This window comes from Pogona vitticeps, chromosome ZW-PAR (assembly GCF_051106095.1).
Source record: "Pogona vitticeps strain Pit_001003342236 chromosome ZW-PAR, PviZW2.1, whole genome shotgun sequence".
Classification (NCBI taxonomy): domain Eukaryota; kingdom Metazoa; phylum Chordata; class Lepidosauria; order Squamata; family Agamidae; genus Pogona; species Pogona vitticeps.
The window spans coordinates 2964324-2991872 of NC_135800.1; the positions used below are offsets into that span (position 1 = coordinate 2964324).

The 27549-nt window shown below is 48.0% G+C and overlaps 1 protein-coding gene across 1 annotated transcript; it reads right to left on the minus strand.

Moving 5' to 3' along the window:
• Positions 1–36: 36 nt before the first annotated feature.
• Positions 37–27460, minus strand: CCDC180 (coiled-coil domain containing 180). Its single transcript, XM_078382781.1, has 38 exons — positions 26760–27460; positions 25060–25191; positions 24440–24633; positions 23995–24083; positions 23348–23457; positions 23113–23241; positions 22193–22303; positions 21128–21223; positions 20554–20717; positions 20234–20353; positions 19760–19839; positions 19348–19436; positions 18929–19051; positions 18034–18207; positions 17640–17755; positions 17229–17355; positions 16590–16629; positions 15132–15490; positions 14319–14521; positions 13518–13693; positions 13175–13355; positions 12052–12198; positions 11302–11446; positions 11031–11147; positions 10375–10473; positions 9099–9194; positions 8483–8676; positions 8059–8156; positions 7415–7526; positions 6967–7050; positions 6466–6538; positions 5399–5540; positions 4785–4945; positions 4307–4444; positions 3322–3433; positions 2821–2926; positions 1440–1578; positions 37–262 (listed from the first exon to the last, which is right to left on the minus strand). The coding sequence occupies exons 2-38, from the start codon at positions 25126–25128 to the stop codon at positions 131–133; spliced, it is 4845 nt and encodes a 1614-aa protein (XP_078238907.1). The 5' UTR covers positions 25129–25191; positions 26760–27460; the 3' UTR covers positions 37–130.
• Positions 27461–27549: the final 89 nt, after the last annotated feature.

The window sequence follows — 27549 nt, forward strand, 5'->3', positions numbered from 1 at the left end:
GGGGGGCGGGGGAGAAAAATAGGGGATACCACAGTATTATTTCAAAAACAATATATTTGCTTTTCTCTGAGTAAAATATCTATTGGTACACGAGGGGCGACAAGAGAGGTGTGTGACGGAAGAGGCCGATTTATAAATACAGCTGCTTGATTTTCTGCACAGACTTTTTCCACCAGTTTGCCCAGTGCTGAGCCTTCATCAAATGGGCCGTGTTCTCTTCTTTAATCCTGGCAAATTCCACTTCAAGTAATTGCGTGAATTTCTGTGCAAACGGCGCGATCCATGAAAAACACAAAAACAGATAACAGAATAAATCCTTTTTGCTGTATTCGCGACTTTGATATGGTCTTTACTGTTCGGTCACCCTGGTGTTTCATGGAATTCTGTAATGACATCTTTTTATGGCTCGCTCACATTTTTCTATTCTTCTGTTTCCTTACCAAAAAAAATCCATTAATAAGGGAAAGATGGAATGGTGGCATGATGGGTTTTCTTTTTTACTAGTAGTACTATGAGTTATCATTCAGTAGCCTTTTCAAAATCAGGGCAAAATGTAAGTTAGGAGATTCTAATCTCCATTAGAAAGAGATTCAAGTCGTGTTTACTTCCCGGTGGCCATTTGCAAAACAACATTCAGTGGAACGCAAGACACGGAAATGAGAAAAAGATTGTGCTAGTACAAGCAGACCTCTTTCCTCATTTAGGGGAGCACTCCTTTTGAATATGAGCTAACCGTCTCACCTAGCTTGACCCTCAGTGAAGTGATCCTTGATGTTACTGGGCTCAGATCCTGAGAGGCTGGCACTGTCTTTTCTCCCTGAAGAGAAAAATCCTGCCTCCTGCAGTTTTTCCCCCACTGCTGTGAACCTTCTGGTGAAACTCCAGTGCTACGTCTCTCCAAAAGACTGATGAAGATGGATCGGACTCAGAAGAAGCTAAATCAAAGGACTCCGGCACTTTTTAACCGTTATGCAGAAGAGCGAGTTTTCTCAGGGTCAGTTGATGTCATCTGAAATGTCCTCTTCTACAGATCTCTTAAGAGGAAGTGGAGCCCTCCAAGTTCGCTGGCCTCGGGCGGTCAAAATTGTGCTACAACAGAAGTCACTGGTGGGTGCAACCCGAAGGCTCTCTTTACAGCCTTCCTTAACTTGGTGGCCTCCAGACGGGAAAGTCTTTAACCCCCGGAAGGTCAACACAGACTTCACTTACAAGTGCAACTGCTGACCGCAGTTCTCTCAGAGATAATCCCACGGTGGCATGGCCAATGGGCCCTTTGACTTGAAAATGCAAGCAGGGAGAACTTAGGCTTCTCTGATTCTGATTTTTCAGGAAAAAAACACTGTGCAAGGCTCCCCCCCTTCTGCCTGCCCACTTTCTCTAAGTGTCCTATAAACACCTCGTTTTTTTCGCCGAAGCAGTACAGTAAAACAGTTCCCTACCAGGTAAACTGCATCTCTCTCTTCCATGGCTGCCTTGTGGCCCAGGGTGCTCTTGGCTGTTGTCACGGAAGCGGTTTCTCGACAGATAATTTGATTAGGAAGACCCCTTAAGGTGGTCCTGGGGAGGCCAGGCCAAGTCCTTAAAAATCAAAGGGAAACACACACCGTGTCTGTCAAAATGTGCCAGAGTGTCTCCCCACCCCGATGTCATCTGCCCGACCCACCGGATCTTCCCAGGCTGGGCACCTCGCGTAGCCACCCCGAGGGAGCCCCAAAAGTCACCCACAAGAGGCAGGACCTTCTACGCGGTGGCACCGGCCTTACGGAAGCAGCTCCCGGAGGAGTTCTGCCCGGCTCCCTCCCTGCTGTCATTTAAGAAGCAACTGAAAACATGACTTTTCAGGGAGGTCTGTCCTACAATTACCGAGAAATTGCCTCTGGTGCCATTTGGGTTTTGTGCTGTCAAGTCTTCCCATTTTACTGCTTATTTGCACTAGCTTGTTAAACGGCACAAAATAGTGCTTTTGCACTAATGGGGTGGTACATCAATTCAATCAATCAACCATCCATAAATAATCATAAACTCCAGTGAGCCTGGAAGTTGAATGGGCTGCATTATCTCTGGGTTTGTAATAAGGACGAGCATGGCCTACAACAAAATGCAGCAAATGTATTTTCATCTCCTAGCTGTACGTACGGGTTCCTTAGAGGTCTGTTACATCCTGCTCTATATCAGAAAAGGGGGAAGAGAGAAAAAATGCAGGTCTCCAGAGGTTGGGCTGGAATAGTGAATGTAGGGGTCAGTTTGTGGGACTCTGGTTAGCAATTTAATTTAACACTCAAATCACTGTTGCAGGAACTGGTGGGTGACTTCGTTACAGGGTCTATAACTAAGATCTTGTTTTCTGTTGTTAAAATCTGATTTTAAAAAGCCTTATTCATCTCACCGATTCCTTTTTCTAAATAGGTGCACGTTTCAATAATTATTGTAATCTTGTTCTTATCGTTGGATTCCTTTAACTCGGGTCCACGGCTATATAATAAAAAAATGAATGCACGCAAATTGACAGCAACGTTCACACACGCCGAACTGATGTGGAACGAAGCAATTCAGGGGATCGGATCATTTTTAAACAGCTCACGACGCTGGCAAAAATAAAAATAAAACATTCAATCGGTTGCCCAAATGAATCAATTTGACCTGTGTGCATCGTGTAAATGGAAATTTAAATCACAGCAAAATCAATCTAGATCATGATTTAAATAATGGCAAAATCGCTATAACGGTGGTTCTTAGGGTCCCTGCGATCACACCTCAAGCTACGGCCGCGACACAAGAAAAATGATGCGCAAACCCTGTTCAAGGGCTCCCAAATGTTACCTGCTCCCCCGTTCAACCAGCAGCCTACATTCTTCAATCTCTAAGGAAAGGCCTGCTTTTTTACGTCGGAGGAGAGTGCTCGTCTTTTCCCGAGGGGTCTCGGTTTCTGGAAAAGGGGAAAGTTCCGATTTAATGGTCGTGAGATGAAGCAGCCTCTGTTATCACCGACGCTTGTTTTTAGAAGGACAGACATTTTACCCGGTCATATCAAATGACAACCACCACCACCATACACATATACACGTCACTGGCCAGTGGCTGAAAATCAGCCTCCTGAATCCTGCTGGTCAGTGGATATTGTAAAAAAAATAATAAAAACCACGAGAATGGCTGCCAATCTTTTCCCCCCTCTCTCTGCGGTTTCTCCTCTTCCCAGCTGCTTCCCTGCTGGCGGAGATGAGCCGTCCTCGTTGCCTCCAAGTCTTCGTCTGGGGAGTAAGGGGGGGGGATACGAATCTTCTTCCACCATGACAAAATGGGTCACCTCCCTCTAGGACTTACTTCCCTGTTGTACGTCGTCAAAGGTGAGGCTGTCATCCAGCTCTGCCAGGATCTTCTCCGTGCAGGCGGCCAGCACAGAGACAAACCTCTGGGCGCCTTCGATGACACAGACCTGCCGGAGAAAAGCAAGGCAGGAAAACAGTGGTCTTGTTATAGACATGGACTTCTCGGAGCGTCTCTTCCCCCGTGTCATCTGCCTGACCCACCGGATCCTCCCAGGCTGGGCTCCTCCGCGTAACCACCCCGAGGAGCCCGGCTCCCTTCCTGCTGTCATTTAAGAAGCAACAGAAAACATGGCTTTTCAGGGAGGCCTTTCACACCGACCATGGCTGATCGCTATTATTGGGAAACTGTCTCTTAACGCCATTTGGTTTTTCGGCTGTTAGCGTTTCCATGTTACTGTTTATTGCTTGTTTGATGTATCTTTTAACTTGTTGTCAAACCACCCAAATTAGTCCTTCTGCACTTATGGGGCAATATATTGAATGAATGAATGAATGAATGAATGAATGAATGAATGGAATGAATGAATGAATGAATGAATGAATGAAAGTTCGCTGGATGTTTGGTAGGAAGCGAGACTCTAAAAGCCTGAGGTCCCTGCATTTTCAGTCCTATTGTCTGTCTGTCTTTCTTTTTTTCTTCTTTCAGCACGTTTCAGCATGTTTTGGCTTGTTCTGTTTAAGGGAATATAATTTCACACTGATTTCACTGTTCTGTCTGAGAGGGAAAGACTTGGAAGCGTCTGATATTTCATTCCCTGCTCAGGGGCTCAAGCGAGTTGCAGCTTTTTGGCTCCAGGGGTTCCCGGATGGGTCCAGATCCCTTTCAATCTGTCTTCAAGCCCTAGTTATGGGATGGAGGTGGCTTTGGTAGATGACCCAATGAGACCTGGGGAGGGTGTCCCTGTCGATTCTGCTGGTGGTCGGAAACACGAAAGGTTCTTATCTCAGGCTGCCCTGTAAGGATGCAGACGTTTCCATACCTCGAGTTGCTCGTTGGAGAGCCGGATCCCCTCGGCTTGGTCCTTCTGCCTCTCCGTCTCCTCTTGGCACAGGGCCTCCAGCTGGGGAAGGTTATGGGGGTGTCCCAGCGTCGGGCAAAGTTTTGCTTTGTTCTTGTCCTTGAAGGGAACGGGTAGCAGAAAAACGTCTTCAGTCTGGAGCACCGGAAGAGAACTCAAGTCCTTTTTCCTTTGACGGCACGTAAAGATGTGCCTCCCGGGACCTGCGCCGGTGGGATCCCCGAGGCTCAGCTCTGCCTGCCAGAGCCTATGCCTCTCACGCTTCAGAGCCTGTTATCGGTGTGGAGTTTAACGGCCAAACAGGGCCACTCTGTATTGCACGGGGAGGTCAAAGGAATTCTCCGAACCCATGCCAATGGAACAAAAAAGGCCCCAGGCCCCGAAAGAAGGGGCTTTCTCCCCCACCCGGACTCTTCCAGGGCACTCAGATCTCCCTTACCTTTGCAAGGTCTAACTTCTGCAGCTGGTCTTGGAGATGGCCCTGGATCTTCTCTGTAGATTCAAAAAGAAGGTGTTCATGATCTTTTAGACACTTCCAAACGACTAGCTGGATGACACGTGGGAGCAATTCCTCAAATCTCTGCAACTGACCCCGAAACTCTGTTAGGTTTTGGGAAAGAAAAGGAGAGAGGAAGGTCCGGTTACTCTACAAAGGGGGAGAGTTTAATATAGTAAGACCCCCATATCTGTCAGGAAATGTTTCCAAGCCATCGGATACTGAAAAACGCGGATTACAGCAAACGCTATTTTAACAGTGAAAGCTATGCATAGCCTGGTCTCTGGCTCCCTCTCGTGGTCAGTTCTGGTCACTTCATCTTTAGAAATATATCTCTTTCCATAGTTTTCTTTTTAATATTTTTCAGACTGTGGACCAGCGAATCAGCGGATACCAATCCCGCAGATAAGGGAGTCCTGCTGTATTATGAGAAATCCAGAGTTCATTTAAAAACGGGCGGGAAGAGGGAGAAAATGTCAAGCTGTGATGGGCTGGATACGAATAAAAGATTTCATCCTGAATTTCACCAGATGTTGTAAATTTGTTGTTGAACTTACCAGAAACGCAGGCCACGTGATACTCATCTGCTTGCTGCAGGTACATGAGAAGTTTCTGGCCCAAAACATCGATACACTGTTCAAAGGTTTCTTGCAGGTATTCGGGTCTAGTAATTTGATGCTTATCTCGTCTATAGAATTCCTTTAGAAGGTGGGAGAGAAGGAGAAAGAAAAAGCATTTTGAGTGTTTGGGAATGTCAGAGGCAGATCAGAGGAAAAGAAGAAAGCCATGTTCGACTTGCGGGTTCAAAAAGATGGGCATGGAGACACATCTGCAGACTCAAGCTTTGGTGGACCACAGAATAGTTGAGTCGGAAGGGGGCCTTTGAAGGCCATCGGGTCGGACCCCCGGCTCAAGGCAGGAATCGAAGTCAAAGCCGATCGGACAGACGGCGGTCCCGTTGTCTCTTGAGCGCCTCCAGCGTTGGAGCATTCCTTCCGAGATCATGGGTCCCATTGTCGTACGGCTCTAACAGTTAGGAAGTTTTTCCTGATCTTCAGCCCAAAATCTGGCTTCCTGAAATTTGAGCCCTTTAAGCCAGATTTAGGCTGGAGATCACATCGTGCAATCGTGAGCCGCTCACCATAAAGACGAGCCTCTCAGGGACCCCCCACGAACCTCAATGGAGTTCATGCTCAAGGGAGCAAAAAAGAAGGAGCGGTGCTTTGCCGAGAGTCCTTGTTTTTTCAAGCTTTACTCCCTATTTGTTTCTGGTTATTTCCGAAACATTTTGTGGTGGCGGGGAAGACCTCTCCTGGGCTTAAAAATGGGTTTGCCATGGGGAGAAAGATGGAGAGGTTGCCCCGTGTCCCTTAGGTGGGCACTTTTAAAGGGCAAAGATGGCTGGAAGAAGGAAACAGTGAGCTTATGTCAGAGACTCTACCTTTACGGTTAAGGTATAAAACATCTCCTGAAAAATAAGCCCTAATGCGTGTTTCTTAGAGCAAAAATTAATATAAGATACTGTCTTATTTTCGGGGGAACATAGTACCTCCTTCCTGAAACTATGCAGACCAGTGTCATTCATTTTTATATTTAAAAAAAATTATTTAAAGAAAGCTTTTACCTCAGCGACACCCATCAGATTATCAAAACTGTCCCAGACGAGGCTGAAGATGATGCCTTTAAAATGGTCGTTGCTGAAGAGGAAACACATTTGAAAGGGGAGGTGAGGTGGTAAGAAGCATGTTGTGTCGACAGCGCCACCCAAAACTTAACTGATGGGTATAGATTGGAAAAGCACAATCCAGGCCCTCCCCATAACCTGCCACTATAAACCAGTTTGGACATCTTCGCCTTCCTCGGCTAGGAAGGGATGAAACGTACAAGGGGATCGTTTAAGTTATGTGACATAACAAAATGGGTTCTGTTGTTGTACTGCTCTAACAGATAAGAAGTTTTTCCTGAACTTCAGCCTAAATCTGGCTTCCTGTGGCTTGAGCCCATGATGATGCTACAGAGGAGAGATGATGGAGAATGGATCCTGTAGAAAAATCAATGCCAGACTTAGCTCTGGGTGAGCCAGGACGTCCCTCCAGGCCAACTCCCCCCCAACTAACCAACTTACTCCGTCTCTTTCGGCTTGTCCCCAAAGATCTGCAGCTTCCTGTCCGCCCGGGTGAGTTTGACGTATTTCTGAGTGGAACTGGTGCTGCGTTGCAAAGAAGAAGAAAAAAGAAGTTGAAGTGTCATTCAGCCTTTTCACCCCTCTGAGCAAATGGGGTATTTTGGAGATACCAGAGTCGGAAGAACACAGGTAATGAAAACAAGCAACGGCAGCCTCATTCAGGAACTTTAATAATAAAAACTCGAATTAAAAAAAATGTAGTGTATGATGCATTGGCAGAGTTTGGCCCACCCCCTGTCTCTACCTGGAAAAATTGCTTCAAGGGCAGACGGTTATTATTATTTGCTGAAATCAAGCAGGTGGTGGTGAATGCTGGCAACGCAAGAGAAGAAAAAGGTGATATTTTCGAAACACAAGAGAAAGAAAGCGGGATTTCTCTTTTCCTTACCTTCTCGACACCCGTCTGCCAACGGAGGTGGAATTTTTCACAGGGACGGGCGCGGCGTTCTGGCCACCCGGCAGGCTGTCTGCTCTGCCTCTCGTGCCAGGGGGCATCAGAACTGGATAAAAGAGTCAAGAAATGCGCTCGGGTCAAAAGCCGCTCTCGAAAATAAGCCACCACTCGGCTTGGCCGTTCTTAGAAACCGACGTGGCTGGGCTTCGTACGCACGGAGAGAGACTTCGAAATGAGTGCAGATGAGGGACGTGCGCCACTTCAAAGAACTTGCCTTACTTGAATTTTAAAGCTCTAAGCCAGAGTGACGTATAGTGCTAAAATTTGGAAATGTCGGGGGTCACCGTAATAGTCATTAGAGCAGCCTGGCTCCCCACCCCCCCAGGAAGGAGAACCTAAAATTGCAGGCTCGGTCTGCATCGGCCTTGGAGGAGCAGGCCTTTTGCAAAGTGGACGGCTCTCCGCTGTCTATTCTAGATCACAGCACACCAAAATATTTCACATTGCAACACAGAGAGCTTGCAAGAATATGCTGTTCTTAGGAAAGCAGCTGAGCTCAGATGGAAGAGGGAAGCCTGATTAGGGTGGCAAATGATGTCATCGTTCCGACGATGTCATTCAATCCTTCAAGCCCTTACGTGAAAGATCCGGCTGCCCGCTTCCTCCTTCTCCCCCAATCGACTGCGAGCGTTCCCTGTCTTGCGCCGTGTCGATGACTTTCCGGAAACGCTGGAATCTGAAGCAAGTCCAACCCAGGTAAATGTCGGGGGGTGGGGGTGGCCTCCCACGCGGCCCTCCACGCTGCCCCAGGGGGTACCAAAACAGGACAATGCACGGCAGCCTCCGTCTAGGGACGACTTTCCGCCCAACCGCCAGGGTGGGGGTGAAAAAAGCACAAGGAGCTGTAAAGTTTCCAAAAATATTCCATTTTGGAGTAGCCTTTCCAGCAGGGTTCAAAAACCAAACTAATTCTTTAGCAGCTTCTCTCTCCCTCTTTTGACGCTTCCTGCTGTTGCCATGGGCAAGAGACGGGGTGGGGATCTCGGGAAGGGGGGGTCTTACCCAGTGAGGTGCCGGATCACACTGAGCGCCGCATCATCGAAGGCTGGCTTCCCCATCCGGCTGGGGTTGAGCAGGGCGGTGCACTCCACGCCCATGACCGTCGGCTTGGCCTCTTGCACGGAAAGGACCGACGGGAAGGAGATGGTGAGGGAGGCCCGGACGGAGGGACCGTTCAATGTGGAAACCACGGGCTCCTGCATATAAAGAACCCGGCAGAATTAGAACGCACCTCCCCATTGCTCGACGTCCTACATTTCAAGGACTGATGACCCAATGGCGGTCGAAAGACAAGTGGGGGGGGGCGCCTCTTGGACTGGGCAGCTTTCTCAAACCGAGAAAGTCCTCGTTAGGTTATCTTAGGTTGGACCACCTCCAAGCAGGGCAGGTAAGCAAACGGTAGTCCTGGGGCTGAATAATTTCCTCGTTTTTACTTGGCAGTCATGAGACCTCTCACCGAACGCAGAGCCTACAGTTTCAGCTCTTGATTGTAAGCGGTCCTGAGAAAAGCCGCTCTTTTGTGCTTAAATTATCCTCTCCGAGCCTCACCTCCCCGGATCGGACTACGTAAACAGAAAAGGCATCATTGCCATCGTCGTCATCACAGGGCGATATTTACCAGTCCTGGCAGAAGGCAATTGAGGTATTTGCTTCTCTTCTTCAATTCTTCCATCACTGACATGGCAAATTCGTAGAGTTCCTCGGGGGTGATGGACTGAGCAAAAAAAAAAAAAAAAAGGGGGGGGGGAATGGAAATAAAGCCAAACGTGAAATAAACCCTCCTAGGCGTGCGTAGCTTGCAGCATTCCGGGGGTGGTGGTGGGGTCTGCGTATACTCCCCCCCCCCGGTTCCTGGATGGCCTGACCCTGTCTGAGATCACCTGTCCCCAAATAATTCTCATCAACAGTGTCTTAAACTAACTCTCCTGATCCGTAGCGGCATTCCTAGCTGCTTCTGCAGGACTCAGCATGCAACAGCAAATGCCTTAACCCATAGGAAATCGCCACCGAGATTTACACCGATTAAACAACACGAGTGTAAAGGTGTCCGTTATGTGCCGTAAAGTCGCCTCCAGCCCCCGGCGACCCCCATAAACGAGGGACCTCCGAGACGTCCTGTCCTGAATAGACCTGCTCAGCTCTTGCAAACTCAAGCCGTGGCTTCCTTAAGAGAGCCCGTCCATCTCCTACTGGGCCTTCCTCTTTTCCTGCTGCTTTCAACCCTTCCCAACGTGATGGGTCTTTTCCAGAGACTCCTGCCTTCTCGGGATGTGCCCAAAGGTGGAGAGCCTCCGTGCCAATATTTTTGCCTCCAGAGGCCGATCAGGTATGATTTGAGCTAGGCCCACCTTGGTTTTCTTCTTGGCAGTCTGTAATTTTGAGAGCGGGCTGGAAAAGTCCCTGGAGCAGAGCATCTGGCTAGGATTAGCAGTTCAGCTCCCAATGTTGCCTTCCCAGCAGAGAGACCAGATAAGATTGCTGGCAGGGTGTGTGGCTCATGGGATTACACAGCCTTCCCCTTGTGTGTGGCCTTAGGCAAGCTACGCAGTCCCAAAACACTGTCTTTCCTCCGAGGGCTTGGGTTTCTAGCCCCTTCATCATCCTTGCTGCCCTCCTCTGAACCGGCTCCAGTTTGGCAGCATCCTTCTCCAAGTGCGGTGTCCAGAACTGGACACAGGACTCTTAGATGAGGCCTCACCAGTGCAGAACCGAGGGGGGGGGACCCGTACCTCACAAGATTTGGAGACTATGCTTCTGCGAATGAATTCTAAAATCACGTTCGCATTCCCGCTTCGGGGGAACATGTCCGTCTCCCCAAACTACACTCTGACAGCCACTGCTTCTGACCCGCAGCCCACGCGTGTACCCTCCACCGACACAGCCTCGGAACTCACTTCCTTATCCACATTGGGATGGGCGCAAGCATCAATTCGGAGAACCAGCTTCTCCAAAAGGGAGTTTAATGTCTGAGTCTGCACGTTCGATATGGCCACCTGTAGAGGCAAAAAAAAGGCAGAGGGTAAAGCCAGAGGCTGATTTCGGCCTGGGAGAAACGGACACGGGGAAAGATTTCTCTGATTCATCATCCCATTTGGACTTTTGGGTTCGTAAAGACACAGCTCTAGTTATCCCGGAACGGCAGAGCTGGAAGGGACCCTATAAGATCATCCAGTCCTCCTCTGTGGAGACCTTTGAGAAACCTCTTAGAAACCTTTCTGTTCCTGCAGGCCTTCCAAACGACCACCAGCTGAAACAGCTGACTGAGATGATAAGCTTAACATCCATAATCGCCGCCTGATTTTAAAATAATTTTAAATGTGATTGTTGAAATTTTTGTTTATTGGTTGACATGTTTATGTGGTTTATTGCCGTATACCTCCCAGAATGATTGCTTGTCATAGGGGAAGTTTAGAAAATTTTTAAATGAATGAATGAATGAATATGGAGTTAATTTGCTAGGTCTGATTACTGTTGGGGGTCCTGTTATAGCACCAGTCTCCTTAATGACCACTCAGATAACCAAGCTCTCTTTCTTATCTTCCGGTCGTACCTCTGATTTGATTTTCACTTGAATGTTTGTTAGAAACCGCTGGATTTTCTCCATGAAAACACGATCCATGGCCAGAAAACGAAACCGGTTCTCAAACTTGCCAATCACCTCCGTAGCCTGGGATGTGGGGAAGAGAGGGTGGTGGGGAAGAATTCAGAGAAGAAACAACAACAACAGCAACAACAAAACAACAACAGAGAAATTGTTCATTTCGATTGCTGTTCCCAATGGAACACTTGGAACCGCCAGAGAGAGACAGGCTTCTGCTCACCTGTTCCAGGTAAGTGGACTCCATTTTTTCCAGGTCAATCATGATCAGGCCTTCGACAAAATCAATGCGCCCATTCTCCTTATGCAGCCGTTTCATGAAGACGTCGAGCTCCTCGGAAGAAAAATTCCCTCCGTCCGCAAATAATCTGGAAACAAACATCGCAAGAATCATCACGCGGCGCAGACCAGTGTAGCGTACCGATTAGACCGCCAGGCCCGTGATCGGGTAGGTCTCGATGCCCCCAAGGGCCGTGCCATTCCCCAGATGATACGGCGCTCGTCACTCACCCTCAGCTCGGCCTACCCCGAAGAGTCGGTGTTGCATGGATAAAGAGAGCCATGCTTAAATTTAATGTGAGATCTCCATGCAACTCACAATTGTTCAATGAATAATAATGGGGAGTCGTGGGATGAGCTGTTAAATCGGATTTAACTCACACCCGTGATATTGTACCGTCTTTCCCCCTTTGCTCTAAGCCTTTCGACAGCTGCCTAGAGAGCTCAGGGGCTGAGGTCCGTTGACACTATGTATATAACTCTGCAAGGGCGCCCTGAAAAAACCACACTGCGGAAATCCACAGTATTTTTTAGAGTCGGGCCTCTAAAAAGCAAGGATGCAAGCAGAAGACACTTGTGATAAGAGCATCTCAGATTAGAAGCCTTCAATGGTTAGCACTCACGTGCCGCTAAACCAACGAGCAAAACACAGTGGATGGGCCCCGGGGTGCAAACGTTTGGAGGAAAGAAATACCTGCACGCTCTCAGGAAGTCGGTGTTGGCCTCTCGTAGCTTCCCCAGGGTTTCCTCCAAATACTGCCGGTAGCTTCGCAGGGAAAGCTGCATCACCTCCACGTGGTTGATCAGCTCAATGTGCAGGTTGTTGCTGAGGCTCACCAGCCTAAGAGCGGGGAGGGGAGGATCGGAGGCGTTCTTGACAAAACGGCCCACAAACGGGATCCGTGTGAACTCCCCGCTGGCCGGCCGAGAAACCCAGCCCCCCACTAGGGAGGGGGGAGGAATCCAAGAAGAGGGTCCTTAAACAGGCCAGGATAAAGCTCTCATCCATTGTGAACACAGTGTTTAGGGGTTCTCGGAGTGCAACTCCCGGAAACCCCAGCCATCACAGCCGGTGGGGAAGGCTTCTGGCAGGTGCACCCCAAAAACGCTATACTTCATGCATCCTAAAATGTATGCTCTTTTAGGATGCACGAACAGAAGTCTAGTCTCCAAATCCCGTGAGGTACGGGTTCCCCACTATTCAGGACTGGTTAGGCCTCCTCTTGAGTCCTGTGTCCGGTTCTGGACACTGAACTTTAAGAAGGTTGCGGAGAAACGGGAGCCGGTTCAGAGGAGGGACAACCAGGAGGATGATCAGGGGACTGGAGACCAGGAAAGAGTGAAAGAACTGGGCAGGTTGAGCCTGGAGAAAAGATTAAGGGGAGAGAGGGGAGCCCTCTTCAAAGACTTGAAAGGCGGTCCTATAGAGGAGGGGCAGGATCTGTTCTCCATCCTCCCAGAGTGTAGGACATGTCATAATGGGCTTCAGCGACTGGAAGACAGACAGAGGTTCAGGAAAGCTTTCTTAACTGTTAGAGCAGTACAACAATGGAGCCCATGATCTCAACAGGAGGGGTGAGCGCTCCAACGCTGGAGGCCTTCAAGAGAAACCTGGACCACCCTCTGTCTGATCTACTTGGATTTGGATTCCTGCCTTGAGCAGGGGGGTTGGACTGGATGGCCTTCGAGGCCCCCTTCCAGTTCCATGATTCTACGATTCTATAAGGAACAGACAATATCACGGCCATGAAAGTTGCAACCCTCTGGCGAAGGTCTCAGTGGGGAATCCCCTGGGAGCCCCGAAACGTGAAGCTGACCTCTCGGCCCGGCTCTCTGTCAGGAAGATGTTTTCCATGTCCTGGATCCTGTGACGGAAAGTTCTGCTGACGTTGTTCTGGTCCTCGCGCAGCTTGAAGAAGGCGGCTCGCTCCTTGTTCAAGGCTTCCACCACGCCAGCGCAGTGGCGGGCCAAGCGCTCGCTGTGAAACCGGAGTTCCGCTGAGAAAGAAAAAAAAAGGGGGGCGCATGGCATGTTTCGGGTTGAAGCCGGGAACAGCAGAGAATACGCAGGGCTCCCAGATCCACACAGGACCGGCTCTGAGGGACCACCACCCTCCTCTCCATCCCCAACTGGCAAGGTGGAAAAACATCTCAGGATACCCAGCCGGACGTGGTAAATGTCCTTCTCGATGCGCTCCCGCCTCGGCTCGTGAAGGTGGATGCGCAGCTGCACTTCGGAGTTGACCTCCTCCTTCTTGGCCCCCACGACGGACCACGTCTTGGCTAAGGTGTCGGCAAACCACGTCTCCAAGTGTTCGAAGAACTGCAGGCGGAGCCTGAGATTGGCAAAGACCGGCGGAAGCAGAGAGAGAGAGAGAGAGAGCCTAAGGTGAGACGTCCCCATGATTTCGTAGAATCTCTGCGCAGGTCATCTTAGAAGGAAGATCACGGGGGTCCAGCCCCTCTCAAGGAGACCCCCCGTGGGGGGGGGGAACCAAACTCCCAACTTCCGGGCTCTGCGGCTGGATCGCCTCGACCCATGAGCTCTCGGGCACTTCTGAACGACGAAGTCCAACCGGTGGCGCTTGGTCTAGGTGGCCCTTGAGGCCAGCAATGAGATAGAGGGCAACATGAATTCCTATAAAGACTGAACTGATGTTGTAGGAACCCCTTATCCACAGGATCAGTATCTGCTGATTCACTTATCTGCAGTCTGTAAATATTAAACTTATTAAAAAAAACCACGCTGGTTACCAGAACTGGCCACAAGAGGGAGAAAGAGACCAAGCAGTGTACAGTATAGTGTTTGCTGTTATAATAGCGTTTGCTGTTATCCGCGTTTTCCAGCATCGGTGGAAGGGCCTAGAACTGATCCCCCACTGATCAGGGGAGTCCTACTGTTTTCTTGTATGACTAACAGAATGGGGAGCAAAGAGAGGAAAAAAACAACTTCCTACTCACTTATTTCTTAGATCTACGAAGAAACTTTCCGGGAGGTACACCTGTTGCAGGTAGGGAGGCAGTGAGCTGCTTTTCAGCTTTCCGGTGTAATATTTCTCAGATTTCTTGGCCTTGCTCTTCCTCAGGTGTTCAAAGAGCTCGTAGATGTTGCCGCTCGATGTTGTGAAAACTTCTCTCGCCGGCGCCCTTCCCTCCGAGGATCTCTGCGTGGGGGTGGAGAAGAAAACGACGATGGCACCGAATCCCAAGGCATACATTGGTTCATAGGTGTGTCTTCCACTCCGTCCGTGACCTCTGGTGGAAACTCTGGAAAGCGCCCTTGGGAGGATAGCCAGGCATTCCAGAACCAACAGGCCAGTCCCTCTTTGGGGAACCGGGAAAGGAGGAGAGACTTAAACACACCAATGTCCCTGTTCCTTATTTTACCACTCTGGGGAAAAAAAAGATCCAAATTGTTTCAAAACGCGGGAACAGTGGGGGGGGGGGAAACCAGATGGAAACGTCACAGGAGCTAGCCAATAGGCACACTTGTTCTCAAAACACTGAGGGGGAAGGTCTGCTCTTGGCTAACACCAGGGATGGTCTTCCCCAAACGGCAGGAAAGAGGGAAGAGGAGAAGCAGCTTTGAGGCACTGTACGGTCTGTGGTTGGAGCCTCGGGGTTTCCCTCTGGATACGCCATTCCTTCAAAGCTCGGCGAGAGATGCAAACGAAACCCGCGTTTGCCTCCACACCTTTACCCGACAAGAATGATGTGTGCGTGTGTGTCTCCCCCTGTCTTTCTTCCTCATTGCTAAAGCGAGATCCAGCTCACCGGTGCTGATTTTGCACCGTCGTCGGCCTCGCGGGCACCTCCAGCTTCCTGCAGGGGACTGCTCTCGTCCTCTAACTTCTCCATGTCGTCGCTTCCCAGGACAAAACTGGATTTTTCTGTGGGGGTGTCCCTGCCTTTGCCTTCCAGGGTAGAGGTCTCCGCCTCCCCTGGTTTCTCCGTCTTCTCGGATCCCTTCGTCCCAGCAGCTCCTTCTTCTTCTTCTTCCTCTTCGATCCCCTCCTCCTCCTCCTCTTCGTCCTCCTCCTCTGGTGCTTCTCTGTCTTCGTTTCTGTGTCCGACGGCATCTTCTGAGGCCTCCTCCGTTCCTACCGCTTCATCCAAGCCACTGGCTGCATCTGCTCGGGAACCAAAGAAGAGCACAAGGAAAATAAGGAGCCCCCCTCCTGGCTCCCAAGGAATGTACAATCGTTATATTACCGTGGGGGCAGCGAAGGCCGAGAGGAGGTGGAGAATGGGACAGAAAGCAGGCTTATCTGTGCACGAGAGGTTACAGGGTCTGTTCTCCATCCTCCCAGAGTGCAGGACACACAATAAAGGGCTTGAGCGACAGGAAACCAGATTTACGGTAGACTCAATCTCAGGAAAAAACTTCTCAACTGTTAGAGCAGCACAACAATGGAACTAATGACCTCAGGGGGAGGGGGTGAGCGCTCCAACGCTGGAGGCCTTCAAAAGATATTTAGACAACCAACTGTTCGATCCATTTCGATTGAGCAGGGAGTTGGACTCGATGGCCTTAGAGGCCCCTTCCGACTCCCTTCTTCTATGATTCTATTTTACAATTTCTAGTACTTTTTAAGACTAGGAACTTCCCGCAACAGGGAAATGGCTTCTCGTTCTTCCAGCTAGCTTTTCCCCAATTTGGGGCCTCTACACGTTACTAGCATGTAACCTCTGTCATCATAAGGCAGGGAGATAAGCAGGCAAAGATGTTGGGAGTTGCTATCTAATCCTTGGAGGGCCTTGCATTGAGGAAAAACTCTGCCACGCTTGTTGTACGTGCAAGAACTACGATGATTGCAACGTTCTGCCTCAAGTTTAGGAGGAAGACGGAGGAGTTAAGGTGAAATATTCAGATGCAATTCATTCCGCAACAATGCAGATCTCCCAAGAGGGGCGAAGGCTTGGCTAAGGACCCCGGTTCTTCCACAGAACATCTGGAGGCCATATGGAACACATCTCGCTTTCCACGCTCCGTCTGCCTCCATCTACGGGGATCCTCTCCAACTCTCTCCCTCTTTAAAAAAAAAGGGATCTAGTGCTGTCTTGATGGAGCAAGAGATTTAAAAGGAAGAGACAGAGACAAAGGAGCGTGAAAGGGACACCTCTCAGACATTTTGGGCGGCGTGGGGCAGCTTCAAACAGACTCAACGGATTAAGTGTCACCGGCCAAAAAAAAGGCATCCACAATTACTTTTAACAGAGAACAGAAGTTACCTTCTTCACCAGTCAAAGATCGTGTTTTCTTCAAGGGTTTCTAAATGAAAATAAAAGATGGAAAGTGTGACAGTGGATAACGGGCAAAACTGAGCAATTGCAGAATACGGACCGCCTGAATTTAGTACACACCGTTTATAAAATGCATTAGAGTCTTCTGAAAGCCCATGAATGTTTTACTTGGGATTTCTCTATTTTGTTCTGCATTTCATTCCTCCTCCCCCCATATTACTGAAGAGGTGGGCGTGATCCACAAAAACTCACATTAAAATATAATAATTAGTCTTTAACATGACGCAATGTTTTTGTCATTGCGTTTCTTTGGGATTTTGCCTGATCTGCTTGCAGACAGACAGGGCGACCCTTCCTAAAACTAGAAAGCACGGAAACCTTCTGGAATTTGTAACAGTTTTGGGGTGGGAAAGAGGGGGGAAAAGGGCACGCTCAAGGAGACAACAGCTTTTCTCCATATCTGCTTGGCCCGGTCAATGTTTATAGAAGCTGCTGCTGTACTGCTCTCATTGTTTCTGGCCTGCAGATGATGAGAGCCATATCCTAACACATTGGAGGGGCAACAAGCCAGGGAAGGCAGCACAGGGCCTCCTTCTCCTTATCGAAGCTGAATTCAGGGGCACCTACCCCTTTATAGATTTGCTTGACGTAAAAATACCGGCTGAGGGAGAGGCTGTAGGAAATCAGCTCGTGCAGAATATGGTCGGGATGAGCCGTTATTTTCAATAGGAGGTCTTGATGGAAAGCCGTGTACCTGTTTAAAGACGGAGCCAGAGCAAAGCAAGGTGACGTTCACGCCTCACTCCGAAGATGGAGAGCAGAAGCCAAAGAGATGGGAGAAAATACAAGCTGCTTTTCCAATGTATCCGAATCAGTGAATCTCTTTCCCCACTACCACCTTCATCTCTACAACCATCTAGGATTCCAGCCCTAGGAATTGCTGATGCTACAGCCACCGGAACCACACCATTGTCTTGTCACTATCCCAAATGGGGTTGACCTCACAGGCCCTTTCTATCAACCTTCCCCCGGACGTACCCCGCTCGAATGAAGTCCAAAGCGGTGTAAATTTTCTCCAGCTGAGATTTCAACTTCTCGTCCGAGCTTTGGGTCCTCAGTTTGTCGATAGAGACGTCCAGATGAACTTCCCTGAGCTGCTTGCGTGGGGAAGGAAGCAAAGGGGCACGGTGTACGATTAGACCCAAAGGGTTACGTTGCTCGAATGTGCAGGCCGGGCAGCCGAAGCGTTTGAAAAACCAGCCTGCCAACCACTTCCTGACCCTAGAGATGGTGGCAAAATCTGATCCACAACGGATACAAGGACCGCACCAAAGTGAAAACGTACCCACACCCAACACCTAACTGAGCATCCCCTTAATGTGTTCTTACATTGCACTCCCTTTTCTTAAACGCCCCGAGCCAGTACTCTGACCTTGTTCAGGTTTTCGTGCTTGTTCCGACATTCGTTCAGTTTATTGTGAAGCTCGTCCTCCTGATGAGCGAGGCGGCGCTGGTGCTTATCGAAAAGGACGAGAGCGTCCTGAAAGTGCTGGTAAAGGTGCCGGCAGTTGACCTCCGTGTGTTTCGCCAGGCGTTCCAAGTCGTCCTAAGGAAAGCCAGTGGAAAAGGGCCAGCGATCAGAAGGACAAACGTCACCAGGAAATTAAATTGATCTCGTTGATTTGTGGGAGCTGGTTTTAATCAGGAAGGATTATGATTATCATCATCAGGAAGTAATGCCATGAGTGAGAAGGATCTTGGAGTTGCTGTAGATCAAGAGCTGACTATGAGCCAGTCACGAGATGCAGTTTCAAAAAAGGCCAATATGATTCTAAGATACATTTACAGAAATATCATCTTCAAAGCCTGTGAGGTACTGGCTCCCTTCTATTCTGGACTGGTGAGGCCTCATCTCGAGTCCTGGGTCCAGTTCTGGACACCGCGCTTTAAGAAAGATGCTGACAAACTGGAGCAAGGTTCAGAGGAAGGCAGCCAGGATGATGAAGGGACCAGAAACCAGGGCCCGTAGGGTTTGCTATTATGTATAGGGTTTGCTATTATTCCCCGTTTTCAGCATCTACAGACCCGCTTGGAACCCATTCACCACGGATATGGGGGTCCTACTGTCCTATGAAGATATATTTGCATTTCTCTGCCTTGAATCCCACCTTCAATCAACTCGACTATCTTTCTGAAGATTTCACTGTGTAAAACGGAGAAACACCCCCCCACCCCCACGGTCTCAACAGCTCCATCGAGGACACAGTGATTTTCACGATGACAGAGTGTGCGGAAAGCCACTTAGGACGAGTCCTGGGCAAACTTACATCCATCGTTTCCACCTCTCGCTCAAACCGACTCTGCAGCTTGCCCACCAACTGGAAGAAGTAAGGGTTCACTATCTTCTCGGCCTCTTGTTCGGAGCAAACTTTCATCTCCAACAATTTTTGCTGAAGGGAGCGGAGTAAAGGGGGGGGGTTATTAGAACCCAGAAACATCCAATAAATGCACCAGCTTTGCCGCACCTTTCCAATGGTTCAGTCATCTTTATTTAGCCAAGAGCTGTGGTCAACTAAAGGGCTTAGCAATGTGGGTGCACTTTGCGCTTCGGATCTGCTCTGCTTAGAACTCCATTATTTTTCACGTACTGTATTGTCAGCAGCTTCGGAAGCCGCTGGTCAGACGGACAGGAACACGGCCCCTATTTCCAGGGAAGGGAATCAAAAAGGGGGTTTGCCCCACAAACCTTGCACTCCTCGACTTTGGATAAACACGCCTGGCAAACCTTCTCGTACTGGATACGGATTCTCATCATGTACTGTACGTTGTGAGTGTCTTGGGACAAAACAGGAATAAAAGAAGGAAGAGCAGGGTTATATCAAGACTTCCACAGTGCAGGTAAAAAGTGGGAAGCACCTTCCAAAAACAGCAAGCTGTATTATTACTGCACAAACTCCTATGAAACCACTAGCGATGGGGAATTTTTTTTTTTGCAATCAATAATTTGCTCCCCCTTTCATGAAAAACGGCAAATTTGCTGCACGCTGCTTCATTCTGTGCCAACCCACTGTCTGGAAAAACAGAGAAAACCCTCCAAAATAGAGAGGCTGGCCATCCTTTTTTTAAAAATGACAATTGCAATATGCTCAAGTCCTTACCTATGCGTTTATTTATGGCCACCACCGATTCGTACCATTCATTGACCTCGGCTTTAGAGTGGATCGGAGGCAACAGGTTGCTAAAGAGGCAGGAAAGAGGAAGGAAGAAAAGCACTTAACCAATACACCTCTCGAGGATGGTGTCACAAAAGTCAGTATCATTTATCCAGGAGGATCCCTGCATCTAAAGGGGATGGGTTCCAAACCCCCTGCGGATGCTGAAAAACGTGGATAATAGTGAATGCTAGGCATAGCATGGTAGAAGAAGAAAAAAATCTAGGAAAAAAAAGTATTTTCACAGAACTGGCCACTAGGGGGAGACAGAGTATGTACAGTGTTTGCTGTTAAAACTGTGTTCATTATCATCCACGTTTTTCAGCATCCGCAGGGGGACTGTAGCCGATCTCCCATATACCACCCATGTTTTGACCCCGTTATGGTCGGAAACTGCACTCCGTTCCTCTTTTCACGTACCACAGAGAGTACAGAAGCGCTGTTCTCTTTTCATGGAGCGATCGCTGGTCTTTCAGCATGTTCTCCAATTCTGTCTTCACCGCGTTTGGGTTCTGGATTCTTTCGCTTTCCATGAACTCTCTAAAAGATACCCACAAAGATCAGAGGACGTGTTTTGAACGGGACGCCTTGTGGTTTATCAAACAACAGGCGTCCGGAGGAAGCAAACTAGTCAAAGCGTGTGGCTTACGTACTGCCTTATAGTGCTTAAAGCATTTGCGGAAAGAGTATGTCCGTGAGCATGAAGCGGCAGGATCCCCACCTTTTGCCAAAGCCCTCACCTGAAAGTGGAGATCACCCCTTCCTTTTTGATCGCCTTCCAGATCTTTTTCCGCTCCTCCAGCTGGCTTCGATGGTCGACGTCCCTCTTCAGATGCGCTTCCGTCAGGTTAACGAACAGCCTGGCTATGGCTCTCTGATTAGCCAAGAGCGCCTGGTTGATCACCTGGGATCGGAAGAGACCACGTAGACTTTTTAAAAAGCTCCAAGTGCAAAATACGAGCAAAAGCAACAACCCCCCCCAAAAAAAAACCAACCTCCTGTTGGAGCGATGCCTGGTTCCCCCCCTCCCTAATTTCAAGAGGCTGCTAAAGACTCATCTCTTTCGAGAAGCCTTTGGTGCCAAACTCCTCTGAACTTAGCTCGCCTCTGTATTGCTGCTCGTATCGTTTCCTGGATTCTTCAGGAGCCCACGCATCTTAGATAAGACCCCAAATTCACATCACTGTGGCCTAATCGGTCCTTACATTTAATTCCCACCCCATGCCAAAAATGACTCAGAATAGATTTCTACTTGCAAATTCCGGGTCTCTTCCACTACCCAACCCTCATGTCAAGAAGAAGTGAGTTTTTTACCATGGCTTCCTTATGTATGAACCTGTGGACATCCGAGGATAAGAGATAGGAAGCGTCTTCCAGCATCTTGGTGTATTTCTTCAGCAAGTCTTTGATCTGGAGACGGAAAGAGAAGGAGGGGCGCCACGCGGAGAATCATGACATGGGCTGACTTTTTGTTAAGATGAACAAACTAACAAGAGCAGGCAGTCCGATCCGGACACCTTTCACAGCATCTCAGCCCTAAAGGAGACTTGTTTCTCCCAAAAAGACGATGTTGGGGATCGGGGTGGGAAAACAGGCCATGGCCCTCCGAGCAAGGCCAAGAAATCTTCCATGTGAAATATGGCCTTCTTTGTGGCGGCCCCGAGACGCCCCGAAACCTGCTCCCCGTGGATCTGTGCCTGGACCACTTTCCCAACATTTAAGCTTTTAAAAACATGGTTATTTCGAGAAGCCTTTTATGACACCCCTGCTTGATTTTCTCTTCAATTCTATGCCTTGCGTTCCACCTCATCTGATAACTGATATGAAGCCTCTTGCCGCGTGTTTTATAGCCTCTTGCTTTAATTTATCATTGTTGCAAGGTCATATTTTATTTTAAACACACCTACCGAAGATTGTGCCTGGCTATTTCTGCCCTGAATTTTTGGGGGCATAGGTTTATAATTTTTCTGCCTTGCTCCCAAGCCCCGAAGAAGTGGATTTTTCTTTCCACAAAAGATCGCATTCATTGTCTGATTTTTTAGGGCTCTAATAAAAGTGGCACATTCTTCTACCTTTGTGTTATGCCACGACCACCCTTTAGATTCTTTTTTTTTCTCGCAAAGAACTATAGGGCAGCAGAGGGCTGGAAACTGGAATCCCAATGTTATGATTCTTTGCATCTTCCTCATGCTAGAAGATGGAACGGCTGGCTTGCGGGACGCTGCACCTGAGTGTCACCCCTGTGGATTGCCATGGGGGAGCATGGCAGGAACAGAGGTGAGGAGGGGGGCACAGCTGACTCCCTCCACCTCCACCTCGGAGTCCCTGTTATCTGCTGCCTTCTTCCTTCCGCTCCAGTTCTTCAACCCGTTGACTCACCCGTCCCGTCCGAATCGCCTCCGCCTTCAGCAGGGCTTCGTCCAGTTCTCGAATCCACTGCTTTCTTTTCGAGGTCTCCTGGACGACAAGGGACCACATTTTCTCAAAGTCCTGGAAGAAACGGAACGTGGGTCCCACCGGCGTAGGAGCTGGGCCGTGAGCCCCACAGCACCCAATATTCTCTTGGTGATTTATATAGGTTTGGCTCGAATTGTGTAACTCGCCACAGCAAATGGCTGCTAATTAAGAAGGCCATGGTGACATTGCTAAGCACACGCCTATTTTGCCACAGAGCGTCTTGCGCACGGTTTACCTTCCCAGACAGTTTGTGACTGCAAAGAAGTGTGGGCTTGTTGCTTTTTAAGGTCAGGGAGAGATGCAATTGATTTCTGTCTTCTACAGTTTTCCTTTCAAAATTATGACTAGGATACTTGTGGCCCGCTGGCACCTTTTCCATGTCTAAGTCAGGGTGTATCTCAGATCCTCTTAAAAGTTAAAGGATAATTGAGAGAGGAGGAGGGTGCAGACCTGCAGACGTTGCTGGCTGCCATACCCACCATCCCGGCTGCCCCAGCCAGTGCTGAAGGATGATGGGAACCGAAATTTTAACGGCACCTACAAAGGTGCACATTCTGTAGCCTTGGTGCCATTGCTCCACTCAAAGTGGGCTTGAGCGTATGCTTTTGCCTAAGCAAAACTCTTGTTTAAACGTATACAGCTATAGATAGGAGGGTGGCATAATTTTTTAGAAATCTGAATTGAGTAACGCACAAAGTTTGTGAAGAACTCACAGTGCCTGTGGGTAACAGTAAAATTTAAACATTTTGCAATCATCACGTGGTCCACACGGGGCCAACATCAAATGGCAGTTGGCCCTTAGTGAAGTGACGGAAGCCAAAGTGTCTGGCGTGGTCTCTTACTTCGATGGTGTAGGTCTCGAGACTGGTGTCGCTTGCGATGGTTTGGAAAAGAGACGCAACGGTTTGATCCGATTCCGACAGTTTCCTCAAAAACAACGTGCCGGGTTCCAGTATAGCCTGTTCCATCTCCTGCAGAGGAAAAAAAATCACGTCCAATGGATCTCCGTCCGTAAGGGGTCTGGAGGACTGCGAAACTAATTACCCTCAGAAACGGCGCTGAGAAGCAACGTCTCACCTTCCCAAGGCTCGCCAACTCCTCCTTGAGTCCGGCCACGGCATCCTCGTAACGGCATTTTCTGCTCTCTGAGAGTCTCTCAAGGAGGTTGCTGTTTTTCTTCCCAGGAACTGGGTGGAAAGAAGATATGAATGTAAAATGGCAGGATTAACGGTCAGATGGGCATCAAGGAAATAAGGCAACTCACAGGGTTTTATAACCCAATTTATGTACCAAAGCAAAGCCAGAATCTTGGCTTTTGGGTCCACCATTAGAGGGTCACCCTGAGGAAGCACTAAGCAAACTCCTCGATAGACAAGAACAGTATTTCATTCCACAAATTTGCTTTTGCCTAAATTTATTTGCCCGCTTAGCTGATTGGGGGGGGGGGCTGCAAGCACAACAGAAGGCCTTTGGGCTTCAGTGAACAGACAATTTGCTGAGCATTCAAGGGCTGTAACATCCAGCGTCATGAAGGACTCAAAATTTTGTTTTTATATAGATATGCATGAGAGCGGTGTGGGAATTCAAGGAAATCTGGACGACTGCAAATTCTTCAGTCTGGTTTTGTATCATTTGCCTCCAGTCTGAGTTGGGACAAGGGACGACTGCTGCCGTGTACGCTACGAGGTGACCACGGGGCTCCAAATTAAAATGGTATTATTTACTGATGACTTCAGCGAGGCCTCGGACTTCTCGGGCCGCCGCCACGTTCTCGCCTTCCTGACTCTTGAGAAACGCCAGCGTCGTGGCTTCTCTGAAATGGAAACAGAGGGGGGGCACCTGTTTATGTTTAACAAGGTAGGAAATGGTCGTGCTGGGTTAGGAAATGCCTAATATTTGTTTTGCCACACCTTGTGAGGTAGAGGCCACAAAAGTTTCAAACTAGCTGACATTTTTTACAGAGAACAAATCAATGAAACGAAAGGGACACGTTCTTTGTTCCCTCTTGTGGCCAATTTTGATCTTGCATCTTGGAAATAATTAACCAAAAGGCAAAGCCAAATAACTAGCAACAACTCACTGTTGTGATTTGCATCGTCACTCTTACACCAATATAAGAAAACATCAGGACTTTTCTTATCATTGGGCAGCTATATTTATATTTCTTACTTGTATTGCACTGGATTTTCAGTGTAGTCATCATTTGGCATTCCCTCAACCCATGCCTGCTGACGCTGTGTTAAAAACCCATGGCCGGTACATGTTTCGATGTCCTTCACCAAGGGGATATTTCCTGGAATCTGGGGCAGTTTATGCTGTGCTAGCTTGTTTCTCGCCTCCCCAAGAGTACGCACCAGGTTTATCTTGCAAAAGCAAAAATTAAGGAGTTGAGCAAAAAACAAATATGAACTAAGTATTTTTTAAAACCTATAATTCTACATCACGTCCATAAAATTTTTTCACTGTATTCTTGTGTTAATTAATAATATTCTTGTCTAGAGTACTGCATCAATAAGTTAAAATTAGAATTACAGAGTTATGTATATATGAATGCATTTATACGATGTTGTCCCAAATAAGCTATAATGTTGTGATTGTAATTCTTTTGACGCTATATAACCCTCGAAGAAGGCTGATAGGGTGAAATGCATCAGGTATTTTTACACTAAAATAAGGAACATTATATTTTCTACATCCTGGGATTTATAGTTCAAACAGCAGAAGGGGTGCCAGTTGGCACTAATGCATTTTACGGGATCATCTCGTTGAGCTTCTGCTCTTTCTCATACCTCATCATCAAATATCTGCCTGTAGACTTTTCCACTGGGAACCACTCGTGACACACCCACGAGCATCATTTTGCATGGCGCTCTTGAGTTCTCGGTCTCTCCGTTTGTTTGCACTGCAGCAGAATTGTTTTCCTGGATCGATGGAAGAAAAAATACCCAAATAGACAAAAACGTTAGCGATCAAGGAGGGATTCAATGAATGAAAATATTTTTCCCCAAAAACCTTATTGGAAATATACTTCACACTGAACTAACTGGGGGGGGGGGGAGAGAAAGCAGACAAAAGAAAATTAAACAGAAAAATCTGATGAAAAAGCATTATGTGTGAGTTCTGTGGTGTTTAGTGAGAACTTACTTACAGTACAGCAACCCTAATAAGGTAAAGTGAGAGATTTGAGGAGTGGTTTTGACCAATTCAAAGAGTGGTCCATTGGTCCAGATAGGCGGGGTACAAATCAAATAAATAAATAAATAAATAAAATAATTCCACTACCCCAGGGAATTTCCATGGCTGAGCGGAGATTCGAACCCTGTTCTCCAGAGTCCTCGTCTGCTGTTCTATCCACTATATAACACACTGGAAGCATAGCGTTAGTTAAAATAATTAGTGAAAGAGAGAGGCAATATACACACACCCTTACACTTTTTATACATATACTGTACCTCTCTTTTAAAGCATTCTGGCACCTAATATATGAGTCATTCCCCTCACAGTCTAGTCAGGAAAATCACCATCGGTACTGGATTCAGATTTATTTAAAATTTTAAAATTACCGGTAAAAACTGCTAAAATTAGGGCGAGATACCTAACAAATAGATATGCATGTTAGATACTTTTGAATCAGTCCTTTTTAGATGCCTTTGAATCCACACTTTACTTATGAGGCAGATTAATCAGTTAATCAGGTGGTGCTTGACTGTGATTAAATTAAAATATACCAAAATTAGTGAGTTGTTCAGATTATGCCGTTATATTTTCGGGGCTCAGTGCTGGTTATAGCCCAGAGTCCTTCCAATTTCTCGCTGCCTCTTATTTTTATATCAGTCGGCCTCTGACTGTAACCGTTTTACCTTCCTGTTGTTGCAATAAACAAATATTTATATTTAAAATATTTTAAAAATTAACCATGATTAAGTATTTTATTAATTACGATCAAAATTAAATACCAAAAAATATTTTGGAACCCCGCCTTTTCTCATGAAAAGGACCCAAGGCTGTTTACACACCGCTGAGGACTAGTAACTTGTTATCAGGCCTCCAGTGGCATTCCTGTGTACACTTTTACTCAGGAACGGCCTGGCTTATTCAGAAGACCTTAATTAATTAGGGCCAGATAATTACAATGTCCTAATAATCATTGGCAAGCCTGCTTTTGTGAGGCCTGGACGCTTTGCAAATTGCATTTACAGTATTTGTGGGTTTGTTTTATATACAAAGTCTTGCTGTGCAACTATGCACCAGGCCTGGACATTTTTCCAATTTGCATTTTATTTATTTATTTACCTCATGCTGTGCAAATGCAAATAATATTTGAAGGCCCCTCCCCCCGTGTGTGTGTATTTTGCAGATATTGTAGTATTTTTTACACACACACACACACACACGGCTGAATAAGCGATATATGGCGCTTCCGGGGCCTCCCTTCGCAACGCCTCCGTCCGGGGGCCCCCTCTCCGTCCTCCTTCCCGGCCAGCCCTACCTGAGGGTCCCTCGTTTCCCAACTCGAAACGCGCCTCTGGCCTGTTTAGGCCCAGCTCGGCGTCTCTCTTCCGTCGCCATGGCAACCAAGCGCATGGCGGCCGTAGGAGGCTCTTCTCGCGAGAACCGGCGGCATTCAACATGGCCGCCCCCCCGGAGCAGCGTCGCCGCGCTGTTACCATGGAGACTAGGCCCAGTAGCGACACTTCCGGTTTTTTTAAAAAAAACACAACAATCACACTCCACTTCCAGCTATTCTGTTAGAACTGCAAAGCTGGAAAGAGACCCATCACCGCCCAGTCGCTTGTTTCGGCCCCGACAAATAAAACAAATATAAATCATTCTAAATGCATTGGTTGTTTTTTTCCCCCCCTCTCCCCTCCCTGGAAAAAGGGGGAAGGCCAAATAAACTCTGAGCATGGGCCGAGTTCCCTGGTCATTGGAAGCCTCCCTTTAAAGCAAGGCGGGGCGGATGTGGGGGTACACATTTACCACATCCCCCCATTTTCCCCTCTTAAAAACATGCTGTTTTAGAAGTTGGAAAAAACAAACAAAAGTATCACCCACCTCCATTCAGCTTAATAGTCATTTAAGATCTATCAAATCGAGATAACAAAATTCTACCATTAAAATCCAAAAAATTTAATTTTTTTACAACAGCATTTCTCCCTCCCTCCCCATTGCTTTATCATCTTTGGATCTGCTCTTCTTTGAACCCCCAAACCGCAGAGCGATCCTGCCGTTCTCACGCCGACGTCCTGCGGTTCCCCATCTGCTTCCAACAGGGCTTC

What these genes read in the sequence shown, in the direction of transcription:
- CCDC180 (XM_078382781.1), bottom strand. Translation starts at nt 25,128, where the DNA reads ATGATGCTCGTGGGTGTGTCACGAGTGGTTCCCAGTGGAAAAGTCTAC. An exon ending in AGGCCTCGCTGAAGTCATCA is followed by an intron (nt 23,458 to 23,994) that starts GTAAATAATACC and finishes CTTTCCACCCAG; the next exon opens with TTCCTGGGAAGAAAAACAGC. An exon ending in AGAGAGATGCAGTTTACCTG is followed by an intron (nt 263 to 1,439) that starts GTAGGGAACTGT and finishes CCGTTTGCACAG; the next exon opens with AAATTCACGCAATTACTTGA.